Here is a 25,462-nt window from a genome sequence, read left to right on the forward strand (position 1 = left end):
CTCTCACTGTTGTGGCCTCTCCCGTTGTGGAGCACAGGCTCCGGACGCGCAGGCTCAGCGGCCGTGGCTCACGGGCCCAGCCGCTCCGCGGCATGTGGGATCTTCCCCGACCGGGGCATGAACCCATGTCCCCTGCATCAGCAGGCGGACTCTCAACCACTGCGCCACCAGGGAAGCCCTAGATGCACTTTTAAAGTCTTGCTTTTATACTCATGTGGTAAATCTCCTTTACTCCTACTTGCCCTGTATCCATTGCAGGGATGTAAATGAGTACGAAAGATTGAAGAAGGCAAGTGGCAACTTAAAAAACTAAAGCCTTAAGCCAAGGCAAGAGTCCCTCTTAGAAATTGTAAAAAACACAGGGATCCTGCAAACATATTAGAAGTGTCTTTCAATAAAAGAACACAAACATAAAATTCTATAGGGTACAAGTATTAGCCAAAGAATTCTAAAAACAGGAAAACTGTAATAGGTTGCTGATGCCTTAAATAGCAGCAAAGAAATACGACGCAGATTTATATTTACATCCTTAATCAAAGAGCTGAAGTGAACTGTGTTACTCAGCATTTTCAAATTTATTAAAAGGGATATTGGGAAGAGATGCCAAAATTAACTTATTTTTAGCATGTCCTGAAAGGATCTGTCAGCAACTCAGAAACATAGCTTTTGAACCAGTTTAGTCAGCACTCATGCTGGGAAAAATATAATATTTACTTAGTTTGTAGCTTTGAGTGTATCAGTTAAATTAGTTTTAAACTAAACCAACAAAGCTTTTATTTGAAAATAAACGGACTTTGAAATTAAACTGATTCACTAGAGTAGTAATTTGACAAACTTTTAAAGAAAAATTTCTATATGAGCAAGATTATATGTTACTCAAATATTAAACAAACTGAACTAAAAACACTTTTTCCAGTAACTGAAATATAGAACGTTTTGTCACTTTTCCTTTTTCATAATATAGAAGAGCTTTAACATAAATAAAGCAAAAGGGTGAACAATGATGTAAAGGAAGTTCTTTAAGCCAATGACTGAAAATACACATGAATGATTCTGATGATGTGTTTTCTTGTTTTTTTTTTGTTTTTTTTGCGGTATGCGGGCCTCTCACTGCTGTGGCCTCTCCCGTTGCGGAGCACAGGCTCCGGACGCGCAGGCTCAGCGGCCATGGCACGAACCCGCGTCCCCCACATCGGCAGGCAGACTCTCAACCACTGTGCCACCAGGGAAGCCCGATGATGTGTTTTTTAAGTCTTACAAAAAACACCATTCAAATCAGAGTTAAAGAGTTTCTTGCAAACCAAACTCAGAGTAGGTTTTTATTTGATGGAGTAAGGACACATCTAAGAAACTCTGTCACTGACTCTATTTTTCTCTCTGTAAATCTTCTGGTCTATCTTGCTAGATCTGCCCTTTCCCTGGCTCCACTCACTGGCCTCTTCCCAGTGCTAAAAAAGGCAAGATGAAGAAAAAGATAAACTGAATCCTAAACCAGATCGCCAATGAAAACTGAAGGAAAATACAGAAATTCCAGCAATATAATATATGATGCACTACTGTTTGGTTTATTTGCTAGCAAGTCCCTGGTGAACACTACAATGGCCATTTATAGTACTGCTTTTACTAGAAAGTGCCATATACTTTATAAAGATTAATTTTTGAACTATGTTTCAGGAATTCACTGTAGTAAGAGAAAAAAAGGTAAATAGTATCTATACATTCTGAATTTCTGAAAACTTATATTCTACCAGGTTGATACTCAAAATGCAAAATCCTCACTGTCTCTCTAGGAACTACTGAGTTTTCTTCTAATTTTTAAAGCAGGAATAAAGCAGTTTCAGCCTTGAGTTTCACTGACGCCCTCCCACTCATCCCAAAGTAGATGTCAAAGAAAATATGTAGATAAGCTTGAGTATTAAATCTTAATGTACTGTTGAAGTTATTATGGAATAATAAAGTAGAGAATCATTTTTGATCAATATATCATAAACAATTTCAAAAGTAAGAGAAAAAGCACAGCTCTCAAACTGATGTGTGTAACAGCTGCCAAGGTAATATCTGGGGCCAGCCCAGGGATGAGGTTCTGGAATGTGGACGACTGTAACAGTTTTGATATCTGTACATTCCAACCTCAAAGGGAGGAAACCAGGTATTTGAGAAATGTCATGTACGTGCAATACTGAATTTAAAATAGCACTGACAGCAATGGCTCTTGTTTGAAAATTTGTAAAGCTACTAACAGTTACATAAGTCAAATAGGCTTCCATTTACTCATAAGAGAGAAGAGGAGGCATTTCAAAAGGCATTACTGAGTGGAATGCAAATGGATGACACTAATAGATATAGAAAATAAATCTGTAGTAAATTTTAGAGAAGAGCTTTTCAGACACAGAGGAGATGTGAACAATTCATCTGGAAAAAGAGAAGCAGAAAACTGGCAACAAATTGCTTCTTCAGAATATCCAACACAACTCTTACGTGGAAGAGCATGCCTGTGGTTAACTAAGAAATTTGAGTATTTGAATAAAAATACGTCTCTTTTTCAGGGTTAAGAATGAAACCAAAGCAACCTCATGCTGTTGCTCTTGCTAGAGCAGGACATAAACAGTGATAAACCACAAAGGGCGTGCTATGTTGAAGCTTTAAAAATCACAGTTCCCTTGGGAAAATGGGCATCAGGTTACAATAAGACATGATTTACATGATACATTTACTGTTCTCAGAGCTACGAATTTCAGAAACGAACATAAAGGCTTTGCGATCACCTAGAGGGGTGGGATAGGGAGGGTGGGAGGGAGAGGCAAGAGGGAGGAGATATGGGGATATATGTATACGTATAGCTGATTCACTTTGTTATAAAGCAGAAACTAACACGACTGTAAAGCAATTATACTCCAATAAAGATGTTAAAAAAATAATAATAATAATAAAAAGAAGGCTCAAATTTAGCTTATGTGATTTTAGGGTAATATAAGTAAATTTTACATTTTTCCTGCTAAAACTGATATTGATTTTTTTAAAAAAATAATTAATTAATTTATTTTTGGCTGCGTTGGGTCTTCGTTGCTGCGCATGGGCTTTTCTCTAGTTGCAGAGAGCGGGGGCTACTCTTCGTTGTGGTGCACGGGCTTCTCATTGTGGTGGCTTCTCTTGTGGTGGAGCACGGGCTCTAGGCGCGCGGGCTTCACTAGTTGTGGCATGTGGGCTCAGCAGTTGTGGCTCACGGGCTCTAGAGCGCACGCTCAGTAGTTGTGGCGCACGGGCTTAGTTGCTCTGCGACATGTGGGATCTTCCTGGACCGGGGCTCGAACCTCTGTCCCCTGCGTCGGCAGACGGATTCTCAACCACTTACACCACCAGGGAAGCCCCTGATACTGATTTTTATTTTAAAATTTTAAATTACAAATTAAAACAATAAATGTGATTGCTTTTGTTCCTCAGCTCTGTACAAAAACAAAGAAAATTTTTTAACTTTACCCCTTTAGTTATATAAAAGACTCTGACTAATTTCATTTCTAAATACAGAACAGAAAGATTTGCATTTTAGCAGAGGAGAGTAGGAGGAAACATGAGGTGGCTATAAATTCCTGACACTAAAGGATTCTAATACTAGAGTGGGTTATAATAAAAAGACTATAGAAGCATCTGTGCTAAGAATTTTTAAATGATCTGAGCTCTTATTTTTCCAGGATGAACTAGTACTATTTGATATGAAGCTTAAAAACTAGCACTATTTTAAGAGAACACTTATTTATACATCTCTCATAAAAATTAAATTATAATAACTACATAGTCTTAGGAATTCAGTAACATGATAAAGTTCTAGAAGTCTGAACATGTAGAACCTTAATCTTAACAGTGTGAAAATACTTTTCTTGAAATTCCTTCTTTCTTTTTTTATTAGATTAAAATATAATCATATTCAGTTTTATGTCAAATAACCCTCTGTACTTTATGAAGCTGTAAAGTTTGGTGTGGAACACTGATATGGTCAGGGTGGGTTTTGTTTGTTTTTGTGGGTTGTTTCTCCCCACTCCCCGCCCCAACATTTTCTTTTGCAGGAGCTGGAGGGGCAAAGCTCCATATTTGAAGAAGACAGAACTGATAATAAGAACTCTTTATTTAAAGGCAGAAGTCTTAGAAGCCTGCCCTACAAAAGACCTGACCTTTGGCATGAGAAATAAGAACATGGGCCTTGCAATCAGACCTAAGGGCTGGAATCCATTCTCTAATCACTTCCCAATTTGCAAGGTCTTGAGTAAATGACCTATTTAAGTCTCAATTCCCTCAAATACACAATGAGAATGACTATAACAATACCATCACTCAGGGTTACTACAATGCTTACATGAAATTACATATGCCAACCACTTAACTCTGCAAGTGTCAATAAACAGGAGTTACTTCACCACTATAATTTCTCTGAACACTTTCAGAATCTTCCACGGTACAAGGCTAATCAGACCCTGAGTCAGCTTTCCAAACCGGGTTTGATCACATCTGGTTGTACCTCCTAAATTCAGGGCTGAGATCACTAAGGAAGGGTGCACACAAACACAGGGTCACTTCCTAGTTCTTCCCCCTCTAATTGTCTTATGTGTAAACTTAACCTAAGAAACTTTAGATTTCTGCTCTCTCCTACTGAATATCATACAGTACTACATAATATGTTAAAAAAGAGAAGTTACAGTCTCAAACCATTATCATATGAGCAACTAGTGCCTCTTTAAAAGTTGACAGTGAAAAAGAGCTCTAAATTCTGAGGTTCCCCCATTTGTGGTTTTGAAAATTAAAATATCAATATTATTTAAAGAGTAGTAGAAAAGAAAAATGTTCAGCTTCTTAACAGGACTAATCTGTGATTTAGAGAAAACTGTGGTCTCCATGTTATCTTAATGAAAAGCATTTATAACCAAGATCTGAAGAAGCACCATATAAATATGGAAAGGAAATCTCTGCAAGAGGAGAAAAGAGTTCATACAAACATATCATGGATAGAGACAGTTATCCTTACTAATGCCAATGAGGGAAAAAAAGAAAAACAATACTTGAAGATAAAAGGGCAGAAGGGTTACTTCTTTGTGCTAATTTGAACAGTCTCTTTATACAGTCTACCAAATTCTTTATGGTAAAGCAGTGCTGCCTGTTTTCTATTAGTCAATAATTGAGATGCTATTTACCCAGCAGGGAAAAATTTTTCAATATGGTATATACTTGTTGCTTATGAAACAAAGGTGTGTTCTTTTAAACACGCAAACTTTTGTACCTTAACCTGAGGTCTAGAAAGCATTAAGAAATAAGCTGATTTGAAATTTTAAAATGAGTATTTCCTAAAACTAGGAAAGTAAGAGATAATACCTATGTAGTATGATCTACTTGAAAAAATGATCATCCCTCTACAAACATGACAAACCTTAAAGCTCAATTATTCAATGTTTTGGATAACTAAATAATTAACCACTCACCTAAAAGCAGCCAAGGAAGCATGTGCCCAAATGTAATATAAAAATAGTCTCAGTGAAATATTCTGAGTATTGCTGGGGTCAAACATTTGAATAATTGATTGAGATGTCCTTACCTCTTGCTGTGGCACAAGTTTTAGGATCAATAATTAAAATTATTCCAGATGACTGCACTTAGCAGTAGATTCGACAGGATACCACGGCTCAGCATTCCACGCAAAAGTGTGCCGAATGAATCATAATCACACTGGCTCAGACCTTATCCACCACGGGATAACTCCAAGTCAAAGCTTCACGGCACTCTGCGGTTCCAGCTCTGCTTTCAGGCCCCCTTTCAGCAGTTTTCTTGGCCCTGTTTCTGGTCTTTAGTCAAGCCAAGCAGCTTGTGTGTGCGAGCGCTGCTTGGAGGAACTTAATCCTCTCTGTCTGCACATCCTGCTTTGCAGAGCAGAACTGCCCCAGCCCAACCACACTTGCAGAACAGGCTTTACCAGTATGACTCCACCCACCAGCTTCACACAGGTGCATATTTTCTGCTCAGAATAACACCACTATGAAATTGATATTCAGTCTTTAATTTTTTAAAAAGTCACTTACTATTCAGTTGTTTACATTTGCTATCCACATGGGAGACAATGTATCCTATAAAAATGATGGTATTTACACCCAAATAAAATAAGAAAAGTAACTGATCAAGCAGGAAGTATTGTCTGTAAAAGGCTGAGTCATTAAACTGGCAGCAACAGGCTAGGAAAACATAACTTTGAATATCTTTGCTGATAATGAGCTGTGACTGTTTTCTACTTAGACTGACAAAAAAATTATCAATTTATACTGCTTCTGTGTGAAAAATTCTGAGATTGGAATGCACAATTTTTTAATATGCAAATAAAAACTTTTAAAACCTGGAAAGTTTTTTTAAGATTAAAAATCCAGAATTGTGCAACAGTATAAATCAACTATACTTCAATACCAAAAAAATCCAGAATTTAATTTTCCTGATTATGACCTCCTCCTTTATACACTGCCCAAGTGTTAAAATTGTAGCTCTACTTATACAAACATTGAAAAGATTCATTATTTATACTTAATAACAGTACTGCACTGTGTTAATCCAATTAGAATTAGTTGAAGAAATAAATGAATTGGAAGAGATTAACATATTTTCTGTTCCAAATGACTTTTTACTAATACCAATGTAAATTCATGTTCACATATTTGTTTTTAGTAAACAAAATAATGTTACACGTGCCAAACAGATTTTAAGTACTTTACAGATAGTCTTCATTATAACCCTATGAAGTTGATTCGAATACTATTCCCATCCTAGACATGAGGCTGCCAAGGCGGAGGATTAAGCAATTGCCAAGGTCAAACAAGTAGGAATTGTTGAATTCAAGATACCCAGGGAGTATTTATCATGCACAGTGCCAAAATCTGCTACTGATCAAATGTATTCATTCCTTCCTTTCTGATCATAGTTCTGAATAAAGAAGTGTTGATAAATGGTAGGCCACAATAAGAAAAACAATGAATTGATGTGATTTCACAATTTGAAAGACCACAGAGAACTCCAGTGTGTGGCAGGAACAAAACATGTTAATTTTTACCAATGGAACAGCTGTGAATTTATGGATTTTGTTGAATAGGAAATGAGGCTCTTAAAGTTAATTCATGGTGGAGAAAGCAAAGCCACCCCTCCTTCTACCCCCTCCTCAGCACTGAAGACAGCAAGGGAGGGCAAGGGAAAGAGGAACGAGAGAGCGAAGGAAGGGGGAAGGGGAAGGGGAATCCATGCTGTAGAAAAGCCACTTGGGGGGAATACTCGGTACAACTTAACATATGAGCACAGAGAGGAATAAATAAATTTGACGCTTAGTTTGCCTGAGTGCAGGAGAGTGACGAAATGACCCTCACCTGTTACCTAAAGGCTGCACTCTGTGCCGCATAAAAACACAAGGTAAGAATGAGTGTGTGCAAACACTGGTGAAGCTGGAGTGAGGTCTGTCAATCTAGTTCCCTGCATTGCGACAGTGTCGATTTCCTGGTTTTGATAATGTACAGTACAGTTATGTAGGGTGTTACAACTGGGAGAAGCTGGGTTTTGAGTATATGGGGCCTCTCTGTACTATTTTGGTAACTTCTTCTGAGACTATAATTATTTAAAAATAAAAAGTTAAAAAATATGGCTGACTGAAAAGCATTATGCTCTGTCTTCTAAAGACTGCTGATGGCACAGGAGAGGTCACCTGTTATTTTTCTCTTGTAGGAGGTTATCGTGTGAAGGACTAAGATGTATCCGTGTGGGCAGCGGGGGCAACAAGACAACTCACTGGAAAGGCAAAGGCTACCTTTCAATCATTCTGTCATAAAAATTACCCGAATTATTCAAACCCTTGACAGTACGTCTGTAAATTCTGCCAGTTTCATGGCCAAAAACATATCCAGAATTAGATCACATCTCACTCCTTCCACAGCTACCCTCCTGGTCTAAGCCACCAACATCTCTTGGTGGGCTCATCACCACAGCGTACACCCATGTCATCTCCTGTCCTGAACACAGGAAGCAAGGTGATCCTTTACGTAAGGTGAGGCAGGTCACACAGCTCTGCTCAAAACCTTCTAACGTCTTCCCATCTAATTTTAAATGAAAGCCAAAATCCACACAGTGGCACCCGAGCCCCAAGGAGACTCTGATGCCCTTTCACCTCCAGACCTCATCCTATGTCTTCACTCACTCACTGCTCCAGTCAAACTGGCCTTCCCACTGATCCTTTAACAAGCCCCGACACACGCTCGCTCAGTGTCCTTACACTTGCAGTTCCCTCTCTGGGAAGCTCTTCCCCCAGGTACGTGCGTATCTCTACTCCTTATCTCCTTCGAGTCTCTGCTCAAAAGCTACCTTCTAATGAGCCTGTCCCCAACCACTCTACCCTCCTCTGAAATTACAACCCCACATGAACCATATCCAGTGCTTCCTAACCCCTGTACCAACCCCCCTGCTAGGCTTCATTTTTCTCTAGAGCACTTACCTACCTTAGTATATATGTAATGTGTCTGTTTGCCTCTTTCTCTCCCTCTCATCCCACTTGAATACCAACAACAAAATAACAATATTTTTGTCTGGTCTGTTCACTATTTTAGCCCTAGTACTTGGTAAGCACTCAATAATTGTCTGATCAGTGAATGAACAAATACTAGAAATGATCAGAAATGGAAAAGTTGCTTTATTTATGGCAAAGATTAGATCGAGCCCACCCCTAGCACTGGCTAAAACATAAATGGGAGTTTAAGAAACATTTTTGATAATTATAGTGGACATTATTCTTGTTTATAATTATTAATCAACCAGTTTAAAACAAACACTATGTATAAAGGATACAAATTAATATAAAATAGAATATATCTATCCACGAGCAAAACAATCTAAGTGAGAAGAAAGACACACAGAACGTGAAGTAGCAAATTCAAAATAACTCATTGCCGCCGCACACGCGCTATCTCCAAGCGAGCGACACAAAGAACAGCTACCGCAGGCTGAAACGTAGTCCCTCCTTATTCAAAACATAGTCTTAGGACCAGTATTATGGAATTACCTGGGAGTTTCTTAGACATACAGAATGTCAGGCCCCACCCTAACGAATGATGGTCTACAGTTTTTAACTCTCTCTCTCTCAGGCAGACTGAATGCACAATGAAGTTTGTGAGGCAGCAGCTTAAGGAGCCTTCGTGAAGGACAGAGTAAGTCATCTCAGGCAGAAGAAAGGTCACAGGCAGGGCAAGGGGCAAACCCAAAGTATAAATGAGTGGAGAATAAGGAAACATGTTCTGATGCTGACCAGAGAGGAGAAAAGGAAAAAACAGGTTACAAAGATAAGTGAGTTCTCAGTATTTATACAGCATCTTAAATTCTAGGCTAAAGATTTTGTATATAATTCTGGCACAAAGGGAAATCACTGAGGTCTTCTGAAGTCAGGGATTACAAATTAAAAGCTGTATTCTAAAATTTTATTTTAGTAGTAAATATTAAGATAAAGTAATTCTACAGGCATTAATTGTGCATCCACTGTACACGTATCCTGTGGGGGAGACCAAGGATGAATGAGACACACTTGTCAATTGTGAGGAGACTGCAATTTCGTGAGCAAGTGAAACAGCTGCTGTTAGATTTGACTTGAGGACAAACAGGACACGGGTCTAGGGAGAGGCGGGCCAGGGAGAGACAGGCCAGGGGGAGACGGGTCAGGGAGGGACGGGCCAGGGAGAGACAGGCCAGGGAGACAGGTCAGGGAGAGACAGGTCAGGGAGAGACGGGCCAGGGAGAGACGGGCTAGGGAGAGACAGGTCAGGGAGAGACAGGTCAGGGAGAGACAGGTCAGGGAGAGATGGGCCAGGGAGAGATGGGTCAGGGAGACGGGCCAGGGAGAGACGGGCTAGGGAGAGATGGGTCAGGGAGAGATGGGCCAGGGAGAGACAGGTCAGGGACAGACGGGCCAGGGAGAGACAGGTCACGGAGAGACGGGCCAGGGAGAGACGGGCTAGGGAGAGACAGGTCAGGGAGAGACAGGTCAGGGAGAGACAGGTCAGGGAGAGATGGGCCAGGGAGAGATGGGTCAGGGAGACGGGCCAGGGAGAGACGGGCTAGGGAGAGATGGGTCAGGGAGAGATGGGCCAGGGAGAGACAGGTCAGGGAGAGACAGGCCAGGGACAGATGGGCCTAGGGAGAGATGGGCCTAGACAGAGACAGGGCAGGGAGAGACGGGTCAGGGAGAGACGGGTCAGGGAGAAATGGGCCAGGGAGAGATGGGCCTGGGAGTGACAGGTCAGGGAGAGATGAGCAAGGGAGACGGGCCTGGGAGAGACGGGCCGGGGAGAGATGGGCCTAGGTAGAGATGGGCCAGAGAGAGACAGGCCTAGGGAGAGATGGGCCGGGGAGAGATGGTCAGGGAAACTTTCATGGACAAGAAGATTATGGCCTGAGTCTAAATACAAGGAAAATTTCAATTGGGTAAAACGGGGAGGAGGGCATTTCAGACTGTAGGAACAGTCAGTGCAGTAGGAGCAGAGGGAAAGCTATGAGACCACGTGGTATGTGCTGAGGACACAGAAACAGAGCCCAGTGAGCACAGGGAGAGAGAGCAGAACGGGAGAATGGAAAAGGCAGATGGCCGGAAACGACACAGTAAAGTAGTTTGGAGGTATGTTTTATATGTAATGAGGAACTATGGAAAGATGTATTTTAATTAATTAGAGAAGCCTTAGAAAGAATGATGGCTGAAACAAAATTAGCAAATTAAGTAGGTTCCTATAAGCACTTCTCTTCATCTTCCATTCAACACATCTTTTGCCCTAGTATCTCTTCTGTTCATATACAGAAATACATTTTTATTTACTCTTGTTGTAATAAAACCAAAATATTCGTTTTTAGAGAGAAAACAATAAATTTTACCTCTATTCAATGTTCCATGGTGGGAAAATTCTGGGTTTTGAGTTAAACAATCGCAAATGAGTATAATCCATCTGGTGCACAGCCAGGGTTACCTAGGTGTGGACAGTGGTTACTAGGAGAGGTCAGAAGACTTCTGCAAGTTCAGCTCTGAAAGCTCAGGCACAGCGTGGAGTTTTCTGAGTCTCAGTTGCTCCACTAGTTAAAAAACTAATAAGAACCTGCTGTATAAAAAAATAAATAAAATTCAAAAAAAAAAAAAAGCGGTGTGTGGGGGACAGAAATACATTCCGCATCCTTAGTACACTGCAGGGCTGTATCGAGATTCAAATTCCCATTTAAATAACAAAAATACAGTATTCAAAAACTCTAAGGCAAATACAAATATGTGATGTTATGAATTTTCTGTTTTTCCCTGATGCAGAGTGAGAAAGTATTATCTTGATGTATCCCTTACCATGTATTCCGATAGAAAACCACCCAGGCATTCTAGCATTTTGGAACTCTTTTAAATCTTACATCAATGCCTCCTAGGGTACTGATTTTCATATCTGATTCTTAAGGTATTTGCCTCCAGAGTACTAAAGTAATGTGTTCAATGGGAAGAATATTCAGTACAACATTCCATTTCAGGTAAGTAGAAACCTGAACCTTTTTACTTGCTATACAGAGTGGTCACCTCATACTAAAGTGATGTCAGGAAACATGGTTACAGAAGAGCAAAGTGCTGGACATTCAAAGAAAGAAAATGGAAATAATCCAGAAGTAAACAAATGAAAACAAAAGAAAAAAAACCCTATAATTAGGCAAAACTGCAAATAAAACAACAACAACAAAACACAAGATACTAGAGGACCAGTTTCCTAAAAGGATAACACAAGGACTTTTAAATTTCAAAATTATGCCACAAATTCAGGCTGTGTTACCTTATAAACTACTTATAAGGATTTCATCAGCATTACATCTGATTACTAAGTCTTCCCCCAAAATGAAAGCCTCAGCTACTTCTATGTCTGCTAACAAAAAAATTCAGACAAAAATCTGTGATGCAAACTCTATTCAAGTGGCCATCCAGAGAAGCTCCTTTCCTCACCATGGTCCCATGAAAACTACTGTAATTCATTTGTTTCAGTGGTATACTGAAATATTTGCATATAGATTTATACCAACAAATAATATATTAAATAAGCACCTACATAAACTAAATAGACCTAGTTTCAGACACTCCTGAATTTAAATGATATAACATAGTAAATAAACATAAGTCGACAAAAAATAACAGCTGATATTTATTAAGTATCCAGGGGCTTTAAATGCCTTATCTCTAATCTTTAAAAGAATCTTGCCTCACTTCTTAGATGAGGAAATTTAAAATCAGAGAAGCCAAATGACATGCATATGGACAGTCACACATGGCCCAGGGATTAAAATTCAAGGCTGAGGCCTGTGCTCTCACCTCTTTGAGCTGCTTTTCACATAGGTATATACATTAAATAAAACATCTGCATTAAATCTGTTGTCACAAAATATCTATTTTATGGGGCGGTTGCATTAAGACCCTAAGAAATTACCTGTTTGGACAGGGTGGAGTGAAGGGTAGATTATAATCTATGTAAAGTAATATATGATCATTGTAAAGGAGTTAAACAATACAGGAGCAGAGGAAAACAATGAAATGTCTCTTGCTATAGCTACAATCTCATTCCGCTTTCCAGTCAGGTATGTATCCTTCCTGATCCTCTTCTATGAGTTTACAATGGGATTATACTGTTGCGTGATTTGCTTTTTCATTTAACAAGACATCACAGAAAAAATTCCCTGGGTTGGCACATAGGCTTCTACCTCATTCCTTTCGAGGGTTGCAGAGTATTTCACAGTATGGAAGTATAAAATCTATTTTGAAAATGTAATATCAAACATTTGTGTATTAAAGCGATATTGTAAGGAATATTTACCTGGATAGCAGATAAAAAATGCAAAGTGACCAATTCAAAAATGACAAAGGACTTGAATAGACACTTCTCCAATAAGCACATGAAAAGATGCTCCACATCATTACATTTCTGTATAGTCACCATCTGGATCAACAGAACATTACCAGCACTTCAGAATCCTCTCTCCTACCCATCTACTCACTCTCCTCGCCAAATGAAACCACTGTCCAAACTTTATCACCTCAGAACAGTCTTGAACTGTATGATTTTGAACTCTCTCTTTATATATATGGAATTACCCAGTGTAAGTGTGTGCATAAATCTGGCTTCTCCCACTCCATATTTATTTTTGTGAGACTCATCCATGTTGCTCCACACAGACATAACTCATTTCATTTTCATTGGTGTAGAAGAATCCACTGAATGAACATGCCTTTATTTATCCATTCCACTATGAATGTACCTTTGAGTTCTTTAGTTTTTTGACAATTAGGAAGAAGGTTGCTATGAACATTCTATACACATACCTAAGTATGGAACTGCGGGGTCACAAGGTATATACATGACAAACTTAGTAGGTAGTGCCAAACAGTGCTTGTCCTGCATTACGCTTCCCTGGCAGTGTATGAGAATTCCCACAGGTTTACATCCTTGCCAACTTTTGGTATCGCTACTCTTAAATTTTAAGCATTCTGGTGGGTGTGTTTCTGTGAGTTAATAAAGTTTTTACTTGCATTTCCCTAAAGACTAATGATGTGGAACATCTTGTCATGTGCTTATTCCGCATTTTGATATTTGTTGTGAAATACCTGATCAAGTTTTCACTCAATTAAAAAAATCAGTTTATCTGTCCTTTTCTTACTGATTCTTTACACACTTTGGTTACGTGACCTTTGTCAGATATATGTACTGCAAATATCTTTCTCACTGTGTGATTTGCCTTTTTCACTATCTTAATAGCATATTACAATGACATTCTGAACTTTAATTAAGTTTAATGATTAAGCTTCTCAGTTATTATTACTGCTTTATGTCTAACCCAAGATCATGAAAATAGGTCATGAAGATATTCTACAGTATTCTCTTCTAAGTCTTGTTGTTTTACCTTTCATATACAGATCTATAATTCTCCATGACCTAGCAACTTTTATTGAAATGGCTGTCTTTTTCATAATGCTCTGCATTTGTTCCTGGACTCTATTCTTTTCCACTGTTCTATCTGTCTATCCTTGTAGTAATCTCAGTATCTTAATGAGTGAAGCTTTAACAGTAAGTCTTGATATCTATTATATTAATTTTCCCACTTTTTTGTTCTTCAGAACTGTCTTGTGTGTTTTGGGCTCTGCATTTCTATACAAATTTTAGAATCGATTTAGAATCAGTTGTCAATTTCTAGAAAAATCCTAACTCAAAGCTTGGGGCATTATCAGCAACTCTGCCCTGCTGGGCTCTGAACTCCATTTGTTGTTCCATGAATGCTGCGACATTCTCTACTCCATCAGCTGATACCCTAGGGGGCTAATGTCCCCATACACTGGGGTCACGTATCTGGATGTCCTTCTTCTGCTTAATCTTAGCTCAGTAATTGTTTACTACCTTGTTAACTCTCCAGTCCTTCAAAGAGATCTTGTATTTTTAAATTTCTGTCCAAATTTTCTGTTTTCAGAGGGAGGGTTTGTCTAAATTCCCTAGTCCTTCATTTTCAGAAGCTCATGCTTCAAAAGTAAGCTTTGCTTTTTCTTCTCTCTTCACCCTCTCTCCACCTTCCGCCCTCTCCCTCCCTCCCCCAAACCCCCTCTTTCTTTCTTTCTGGAAGAAAATATGGATAAGGTGGGAAGGTGGGGACTCCACCGTGGAAATTATAAAAAAGACCAAATGTTGATCCTAGAAACAAAACACCTGATATGAGAACTGAAGAATTCATTAGATGGGCTTCAGAGAAGCCTGCACAGAGGGAAGAGGTCAACAGAAAGCACCCAAGCTGGAGAGAGGACCAATGAGCCAACATCAAAGACGTAACTGACATGTGGAGGAGGAGGGAGACAGAAGGGTGCAAAACAAATATCCAAGGAGATAACAGCTGAGAACACTAAAAACGTGAAGACAGACACCAGTAAATAACTGCTGGGTAAATGCTGCACATGATAAACACACAAATCCTCACCTGCTTCCTTCCTCTTCCTCCCACCTCAGCCTCACCTGCCATTCAACCAGAACCTGTGGGGACTGAACTAAATGCCAATTTCTTTGGGACAAGCGTCTACCTTTCTTCCTCTTTTCTTTCCTCTTCTTTTCTCCGCCCCCTCCGCCCCACATACGTTCTTTTCCTTAAGGTACCATGGATACATGCTATCTTGGTCAGGACACAGTGACTCATTCATTTTATTTTTACATACACAAATAACTGGACATATGGAGAACACTAAGAAGAGCTCCAATGGGAAGGTTTTCCCCATTGCCCTTGTTGTGCAATAATATAGGGAGCTTTAAAGTTGCAGTCTCAAACTACAGCTGCATCTTTCAGATCTGGCATCTAACATGACAGATGGCAATGTTAAAAATAAAGAGAACATTAAAGTTATTTGTACTGCAGGCAAAGACAATTTTAAAGTGTGAAACAAGCCTGAGGCTGATAGAATTCACATCATCCTTTTCAAAATGTATTAAGAATGCACATTTTCCTATGCCAACCCTGCAATGCTGCTCACAAAAGATAAAGTACTAGCTTTTGAAGGTGTGCTGTCATTATGTATCATTAATAATTTAGAATTAACAATGCCATACAGGTCTATTAACAGAAACCTATTTTCTAGAACTGTCAATAACTGATTAACTTTCTCAAGTTTTAAAAGTTTTGGAGGTTATCACTATTAGAAAATCACTTTCATATTCAGAACATGAGAAAGTATAATATTTGATTGATACAATGTAATATCAATATTAAGCTAATACTTAAAAACAGTATATCTCTGAGGCGAAATTATCAAAGATAAGACTTTATAATTAATAAAAGTTAAGCTTACACAGCAGAAATACATAAAAATAATGCACAAGAAATAACAATAAATTTTTGATGTTGAATTTTAATAACTTTAAAATAGTGACCACAAAAACCCATGATCATCTCAATAGATGGATAAAAAGTATCTGACAAAATCCAACACCCTTTTGTGATAAAATCATTCAACAAACTAAGAATTGAAGGGTGCTTCGTCAACCTGATGAAGGGCATCTATGAAAACCCCACAGTTAAAAACTTACTTAACAGTGAACAACTAGATGCTTTCTCCTAAAATCAGAAGTAAGACAAGGATGCCTGTACTCAGAACTTCTATTCAACAATTTAACATATCCAGGGCAATTGGGCAGGAAAAAGAAATAAAAAACATCCAAACTGGAAAGGAAGAAGTAAACATATCTCTATTCACAGATGACATGATCTTATATTTAGCCTATCCCAAAAAATCTACTAAAAAACCTATTAGAACTAATAAAATTTCAGCAAAGTTTCAGGATACAAGATTAATACACAAAAATTAATTGTATTTCTGTGCACTTGCAATGAATAATAAGAAAATGAAATTAAGAAAACAATTCCATTTACAATAGCATCAGAAAGAATAAAAATAAATTTAACAACAGATATGCAAAACTTATACTCTAAAAAAAACTACAAAATACTGAATGAAATGAAAGGTCTAATAATCAAATGGAAAAATATCCCACGTTCAAGGACTGGAAGACTTAATAAATACTGGCAAGAAGGTAATACTTCCCAAATTGATAAACAGATTCAATAAATCCCTATCAGAATCCCAGCTCTCTTCTCTGTAGAAACTGACAAGATGATTTTAAAATTCATATAGAACTGCAAGGTACCCAGAAAAACCAAATCAATCCTGAAAAAGAATAAAGCAGGAGGACCTCCCAATTGAAAAATTTACTACTAAGCAATGGTAATCAAGACAGGGTGGTACTGGCATAAGAACAGACATATAGATCAATGGAAGAGAATTGAAAATCCAGAAATAAACTCATATGTCTAAGGTCAACTGATTCTCTACAAGGGAGTCAAGTCAATTCAATGGGGAAGGAATAATCTTTTCAACAAATCGTGCCCAGACAACTGGATATCCAATGGAGTTGGACCTCACACCACACACAGATTAACTCAAAATGGATCACAGACTAAAATATAAGATCTAAAACTATAAACTTAGAAGAAAACATAGGAGTAAATATTGACTTGGGGTTAAGCAACACCTTCTTAGATAAGACATCCAAAGCATAAGTGACAAAAGAAAAAAATAATTGAACTTCATCAAAATTAAGAACATTTCCACTTCAACAGACATCATCAAGAAAACGAAAGACAAACCAGAATGTGAGAAAATATTTGCAAGATATTATCTGATATAGGACTTGTATCTGGAATGTATAAGACAGCAATAACCAAAAAAAAAAAAAAAAAGTTAACAAGGATATGGAACAATTGGAATTCTCATACACTGCTGGTGGAACTGTAAAACAGTGCAGCTACTTTGTAGAACAGTTTGGCAGTTCCTCAAAAGGTTGAACACAGAGTTACCATATGGCCCAGCAATTCTACTCCTAGATATATACTCAAGAGACGAAAACATACATCTATACAAAAACTTGTACACTAAATATTACATATTCGTAATAGCTAAAATGGAAACCCAAAGTGAATGGATAAAAGAAATATTGTATATCCATACAATGGACTATTATTTAGCCATAAGAAAGAATGAAGCACTGATACATGGATGAATCTTGAAAACATTATGCTAAGTGAAATAAGCCAGTCACAAAAACACTATATATTGTATGATTCCATTTATGTGAAACGTCTAGATTAGAGAAATCTAGAGACAGAAAGTAGGTTAGTAGTTGCTTAGGGCTGGGGGGAAGGGAGAGAATGGGGCAGTGTCTGCTAATGGGCATAGGATTTTTTTTTTAAGTTACTGATGCCATATTTAAACAAGGAAAGAAAACTACAGCCATCACAACCACTAATGAATAAGTACTCACTGAGAAAGTGTTTTTATGTTTAACAAGTTTACCCAAAGAAGGGGGATTTAACAGAAGATAAAAATGCCTTGAAAAGAGACTGAGAATCCCATGGTGAGGGTAGAGAAGGGCAGAGGGAATGTAATACAATCAGGAGAAATACACTTGATTACTCCCTCCTCCTTCTAAAATCTTTTAGTCTTTGTTTTTATTTTCTTTCCAAAAATTTACATCACATTAAAAAGTTCCAGATGAGGTATTCTGTAAAATTTGTCCAGATTAAATCACCCCAATAAAAACAAAAATTTCCAGTTTTAAATTTTTACCGCCTGTAACACATTGCTCTATATATCTGTAAAATACTCCACATACTCATACAGCACTGTAAATATACTATATAAATGATAACAAATGCTGTTTAAAATAGTTTTGATGTTCACAGGCACTGATAAAATATACATTCCCTTCATTTATTAATTTTCAGCTAATCATACTATCTCCGTGTCAATTCTTTAAACCTGGTATTTTCCTTTATCATTTTATTCATTAATAAGTTACATTCCTACTATATAATTGTAAAAACAAATAATGACAAAGCTGAATGGAGCAAACAGTTCTTAAAATTGTCTAAAATTTTGAATGCATGTAAACCTTTGTGAAATGATCAATAGAGAAAAAAGAATATATTAAAAATCAAAACCACATAAAATTAAGAATGCATATTATGACAATAAATGCAAAGAATAGTTAGACAAGCTATGTGCTTGACTGGAAGAGAAAATCTGAATCCTTAAGCAGTTGATAAATAATCACATTAATGAAAAAGTGTACTCACCGGCTTTTGGCACTGAGTTGGTCACTGACTGGGGAACTTTCTGATTAATTAACTCAACACAGTGTCCAGGGAAGAGTCCCACCTAAAGAAGAAAAGCAGCAAAGAGAGGATTTTAAACCAGAGAACAGACCAGTGTATGAACACTGCCAATTCAATTCCAGTAATGTGCTCCACAGCCCCTCCCAATGATTCTGTTATTCCAGGACTCCAAATCACTGATGATGCCAATTATACAAACAATAAAACAATCTGTTGCTATGAGTATATCGAGTTACGTGTTTTATTTGTCTAAATATCTAAGTCTGCTTTCCTAGTTTTACCTTTTAATTTCCCAAGCTTCTTTTACACCAATTAAAATATTTAGTCTGATACCAAGCTATACGTGCAAGAGGTATAATTTATACCTGTTAATAATTTACTTTGCTGAAATTTCCAATCTAGTTGTGTTAACACCTCTACTGTCAACTTTCACATTTACTGATTTCTCTATATGATTTTTTAAAAAATCAACACTAAACCTCATTCAAATTTTTTTGCAAATTTTCTCTTCTTTCTCTCACAGGTTCCATGAAAAATGACAAGACTAAAATAAATTGGTGAAACAATCGCTCACTTAAAATCCTGGTATCCACTGTTGTTAAAGAGCCCAGTAGTGCATGGATAAGTGGGAAAGCAAGAGAAGAAAACAACCAATCTCGGCAGTGGTAACAAACTCTGGCTTCACACCAATTTGACCTGGTAGCAGGATTGCTCATGGTGTTAGGTAGATTCCCAAGGAGCTGTATTAGTAAAATATTGAGCCCCAGATCACCCAGAGACACTACATAGCCAACAGAATGAATAGAGAAACAAAGAGCCAGGAAACAAAAGTAAAAAGGGAATTTTTACCAATATTTATAGATGTTTTCTTAGATGGGAATATAATTGGGCTGCCAAGCAGCAGATGTTAAAGCTGAAACAAGAAAACTACATCGCTTTGTACATCCCTCTGTTGTCAAGACTCTGGGGGAGAAAGGAATGGTCTTCCAAAAGTATGATTCATCGTGAAGTTCTGAGCTGTGTAATTTCCATCTGTGTGGGATTATTTTCACATGCTCACTTGCTGCATTCTTACTTCAATTTCTTGATCGATATTCTATGTTAGTTCTTAAAATTATGAAGATGTAACTAGTTATCAAGAGCTGAAAGGGCTTATTAACAAATTTTCAGTTTTGTTTGAAAGATTTGAAATTTGGGTCTTAGAGTTCCTATATGCTTTGCCTTCCAAAATGACGCTCTAAGTATTTGCTTTTATTGGTGAAATTCTATATCAGACTTTACTCAACTTCCTATTTAACTAATAACAAGTAGAAATTCTTCCAAGATTGGTTAGAACCAGACAAGAATCAACTTGAAAAATTATTCTCATTCTCTCTTATGCAAATCAGTTATAAGATAATCACTTATGGTTAAGTGTAGCCCCAGGATTAAGAGGGCCTGGGTTCTACTCCAGGTCTGCCACTTACTGGTCGGGTTTATAACTTAGCCTCTGTGTTTCGGTTTCTTCCTCTAAACATAATAATATTGTACCTAATTCATACGAGTTGTTATGAGAATTAAATGGATCAGTATAAGCAAAGTGCATATAGTAAGCACTTGAGAAATGCTGTTTATTCTTTATTATCTCAATATGCTGGCCACTGGAAGATCTAGAGGGCTCCGGCCCCTCCACTGTATGGATATGACACACAATACCTACCACCTTTTGCTTGTGCATACTTAAGTTTCGTCACTGTCAAATATCATTCTTTCCATAAAATTCTAATTCATTTCAATTTGTAAACATTTTCTGCAATCTGCTATAGAGAAAAGACCACCCATTTACTAGGCTCTGTGATCTGGAGCAAATTGCTTAACATCTGTTTCTTAATTTGTAAAAATGGGACAACATTAGCCACCTCAATAATGTGTGTGAAAGCACCTAGCCTAGTTTCTAAACTCAAGCATCTGTCAGCAAACAAAACTAATTTTCCATCACTTCTTCACAAAGACTGAACAAAGCTTAATGATCTTCTTTGGGGAACTGTATCATACATACTAGTTACACTTTCACCTTTTGAATGTCTCAATGCATCAGGTCTAGGTATATGGGGGAAATGCTACTGTGTACTATGTAGAGGTAGGTCCATGATAGGTTCATCTGATGCCTAATTCCAATCCCTGCTCACCTGTCTCCCTTTATTATAAAGTGCAATATCACTAAATATTAGCTAAACTAACTATTCAGTTTCCCAGATTCCTTGCATTCAGGTGTAGCCACGGCACCTGTAAAAAGCTTTACTGCTACTATTCTGTCTCTTCTTTATGCTGTGTACGTAGGTATTGGGATTGGATCTGCAGTAGCCAACATTTGACCTTAAAGAAAGGCCAAGAGAATCTCAGAGAATTCTGCCTAGCATCATTAAACTGCTGACTCAACTGCAGCAATGCTACTTTTTTTGTTCACTTTTGTTTCTTGAAGCCAAAATCACTCTTAACTGTAACTGTTTACAGTTAAGGTAACTGTTTTATTTAAAGGAGTTAATTCTGTGTACTTGTGAAAAGCAAATAGATTCTGTTTTCCTATTATAAAATTTCCATCATAAAAAATGAAACTGTGTTCTATTGAAAGTATACACATAATATAACTAACCCTAAAATATAGTTAATGAACATTTATACTTTTCTGATGCATACTTAAGCTAGTATTTCACCAAATATAAATAATTCTAATAAACTCAAAATGTCCAACGTTAAAAGTGACTGGAACTCTAACAATATGATCTATGAACTACACCATCCTGTTTTATTCACATTAAATTATATTATTATAATTATATTCATCATATTATTCTTTCTGCTGAAGTGGCATTTTCTAAAGCTCTAATGTAAATGGCTGAGAAAGGTGAGGGAAATTCAGTATATTTTGCAGGACTCAAAATGAGTTTCTACTCTAGGAAGATGGGAGGAAAAGAAAAGACGAGCATCTAGGGCCCATGAGGGTAGAGGAGCAGGTAATAAAAATATAGTAACAGAAGAAAAAGATAAGGCAGGAACAGGTTAGGGATGGGCTTAAAGGAGAGAAAGAGAACCTTCAATTTAGTAGTTTTTCCCCAAGTCAATTTGGCATGAGGAAGAAAGAAAAGTATATGAATGTAAGAGACACAGAGGTAGAAAACACAGGAATTATCAATAGGATCAGATACATGAAAAGTTAAATCAGATGCTTCTGCAGTTCTTTCCCACTTTTATTGAGGTATAACTGACAAACTGTGTATATTTAAAGTGTACATTTTTATAAGTTCTGGCACCCATGAAACTGTAACCACACTTAAATTTATGAATATATGTATCAATCCCCAAAGTTTCCGTGTATCTCTGTAATCTCTCCCTCTCCCTACCAGCCCCTACCCCTGCCCACCAGGCAACCACTAACCTAGTTTCTAGCACTAAACATTACTTTGCAATTCCTACAATTTTATATGAATAGAGTCATGCAGAATGTATTCTTTGTCATCTGTTTTCTTTCATTCAGCATAATTATTTTGAGGATCATTCATGTTGCTGTATTTATCAATAATTCTTTCCTTCTATTCCTGAGTAATATTCTACTGTAAAAATACCACCATTTGTTTATGCATTAATCTCTTGTTCATGAGATACCTAGGCTGTTTCCAGCCTGAGGCCATTATATGTAAGGCTGCTATGAACAGTCATGTGTGAGTTTTTGTATGAACGTAAGCCTTCTTTTCTCTTGGATAAACACCTGGGAGTCGAATGGCTGGATCACGTCATCAGTGTATCTTTAAGAAACTGACAAACTGTTTTCCAAATTGGTTGTAGCATCTTACATTCCCCCCAACTGTGTCAGCGTTCTAATTCCTCCACATCCTCGCCATTCTAATAAGTATGTAGCAAGACTTCACTGCCATTTTAATTTGCATTTCTCTAATGACTACTGGTGTTGAGCATCTCTTTATGTGTTTGTCATATGTCTTTTTGGTTAAGTGTCTATTCCCACTTTTGCTACTTTTTTAAATTGAGTTCTGTTTTCTTGTTGAATTTTGAGAGTTCTTTATATGTTGTGGATACAAGTCCTTCATCAGATATAATCATCACAAATCTTTTTTCCCAGTCTGTGGTGTGTCTTTTTATTGTCTTATATATAATGTCTTTCAAAGAGCAGAAGTGTTAAATTTTGATGAAATTCAATTTATTATTTTATGAATTGTTCTTTTGATATTACACCTAAGAAACTTTGCCTAAGCCAAAGTCACAAAAGTTTCTCCTATGCTTTCTTCTAGAAGCTTTATAGTTTACGCTTTACATTTTGGGTACGTAATCCATTTTGAGTTAACTTTTGCATGTGGTGCAAGAAATAAATCAAAGGATTTCTGGAGGCATAAGGATATCGAACTGCTCCAGCATCATTTGTAAAACAGACCATGTTTTCTTCACTGAACTGACATTGAACCTCTGTCGAAAATAAGCAGTCCATGTATGTGTGGGTCTACTTCTGGAATCTATTCTGTCCTGTTGACTTACTTGTCTATCTTTCCCCTAATGCCACACTCTCCTGGCATTGCAGTTTTACAGTTGAGTCTTCAAATCAATTAGTGATAGTTCTCCAACTTTGTTCTTCTTTTTCAAATTTGTTTTGGCTGTTCTTTTCTAGGTCCTTTGCATTTCCATATGAATTGTTTAATCTGCTTATCCATTTCTACAAAAAAATCTACTGAGATTTTGATTGGGATCAATTTGAGAAGAGATGGCATCTTAACAATATAAAGACTTCCAACCCATACACAGGGTATATATCTCTTTTTTAAAATATTCTTTAATTTCTCTCAGAAATGCTTTGTAGCTTCCAGTACACAGATCTTTTGTATCTTTTTTTCCGATATATCCCTAAGTAGTTCATAGTTTGATGCTATTACAAATGGGTTTTATTATATTTTCTGACTGATGTTAAATGCTACTGGTCTGTGGACTAGATATGAAATAACAAGACGCCCATGCAGTTGTCCCAAGCATATATATTTTAAATATACACTGTGTATTTTAAATACACAATTACTTTCCTTTTATTTCTCCTTTATATTATATGTGACAAATTATACTGACATTTTGAAATTGGGTTTGTAGGTTGGTATATCATTTGTAAATTTCATTTCAGGATCATAAGGAAAGATTTTAGAAATTATTTATCATAACAAGGGGGTATAGGGTTTGATGAGGTTAAGAACTACTACTCTAAGCCATTTTGTCAATAATTTCCATGAAACTGAATGTTTAAGCATCATTTGCTAGGACATATTCTGATGTTACAAATTAACAAAAGGAACTATCTAGAAACTAATTTTGCTCTAAACATCAGTGGCAGCTGCTAATGGCACCAATAAGAAAAATAAAAAACTGCAGTAAGTAACACAAAAAATAATTTAAGAAAATTTACATATTTTTGTGATCCAAGGGGGGGAAAATACAAAATTGGAACTCACCAAGCTTGTGTTCTGGCTATATCACTGACTTACTGTCCTTGTAAATCAGAACAATCTATCTAAATTCCTTTGTCTCAGGATTTCTATAATTTTAAAATGACAGTTTAGGACCAGATGATCCACTACCATCTTTTCTAATATAGAAATCTATGATTCACACATGTAGACAAGCAGAAGCCACTACTGGTTCATTAAATTACTACTATGATCTGTTCTTTGCCCAGAATGCCTAAATTTCTACCTAAGCTCTGACACTAAACAGCGAAATAACAATGGGCTTGCAGTTTAGTCCCCTTTTGCTTTAGTTTCCTTGTCAGTAAGAGAGAGGTAATAATAGTACCTTCTTCACAGACTGTGAGAATTAAAGGTTAATGGAAAGCACTTAGAAAGCACACGTAAAAGCAGCAAGAAAGTGTTACAATTCCTTATAATGCAGTACCACACACTCCCTCTTCCCTTGAAATTCTATAACATTACAGATGAAAAATTACAGTATGTGATTTCCCATTACTTAACTGGAGAGGAAATATTTTGCTCTACTTAATTTTGAGTAATGAAAAGGTGCAGCTTTGAATTCCGTACATAAAATGATGGTCTTCATATAAATAAGTGGGTAAATTGTCTTCCTCTATTAAACTACTTACTACAAGGGACAAGGTTTCCAAATACCTTCCCTTTGGGATAAAGATATGCTTCTGAAAATAAGCTACTTGGAACCACATTAAACTCCTGAGGTAAGGAAATGTTTACTGTCCAAGATTTGCTTCTCTGTCATTGTACACAGAAACCCTCACACAACCTTCTGGGGTAACTTTGAAAAATAAAATAGCTGATCCTTGACCACCTTGAGGAGAACCAAGAGAACATGAGCTGTACAGAGTTCTGTCACTCTCTAAATGGTATTTTCTCTCTTAGATTAACTATATCCCAAATATGTTTTAGAAGATTTTCTGGTGGGAAAGGAGAACACTCACTAAACTGTGTTTAATTTCTTCCTTTATCTGTGCACAGGATAAACAATGGGAGGCTGGGTCAGTGGTTCTCACATTTTGTGCTTATTCATCACCTGAGGAACTTGATAAAATTCAGATTCCTGTCCCCATCCCCAGAGATTCTGATTAGTAATATCTGGTTTTAACATGTTTCTTGGGTCATTCTGATGCCAGTGGCTCCCAGATAAAATTTTGCCAAACATGGCACTAACAAATAATCCTCAAAGATTTTAACATTTTACA

General features: G+C 37.2%; 1 protein-coding gene across 1 annotated transcript in view; it reads right to left on the bottom strand.

Annotated features, from left to right (window-relative positions):
* The window catches only part of ARHGAP32 (Rho GTPase activating protein 32), an 82,925-nt gene that overhangs the window by 47,100 nt on the left and 10,363 nt on the right, over positions 1–25,462 (bottom strand). The window contains exon 5 of the mRNA XM_007463637.1: positions 18,709–18,790. Within this exon, the coding sequence (XP_007463699.1) occupies positions 18,709–18,790 (82 nt within the window). The remainder of the gene's footprint in view (positions 1–18,708; positions 18,791–25,462) is intronic.

The sequence above is a fragment of the Lipotes vexillifer genome, unplaced genomic scaffold, assembly GCF_000442215.2.
Source record: "Lipotes vexillifer unplaced genomic scaffold, Lipotes_vexillifer_v1.1 scaffold442, whole genome shotgun sequence".
Classification (NCBI taxonomy): domain Eukaryota; kingdom Metazoa; phylum Chordata; class Mammalia; order Artiodactyla; family Lipotidae; genus Lipotes; species Lipotes vexillifer.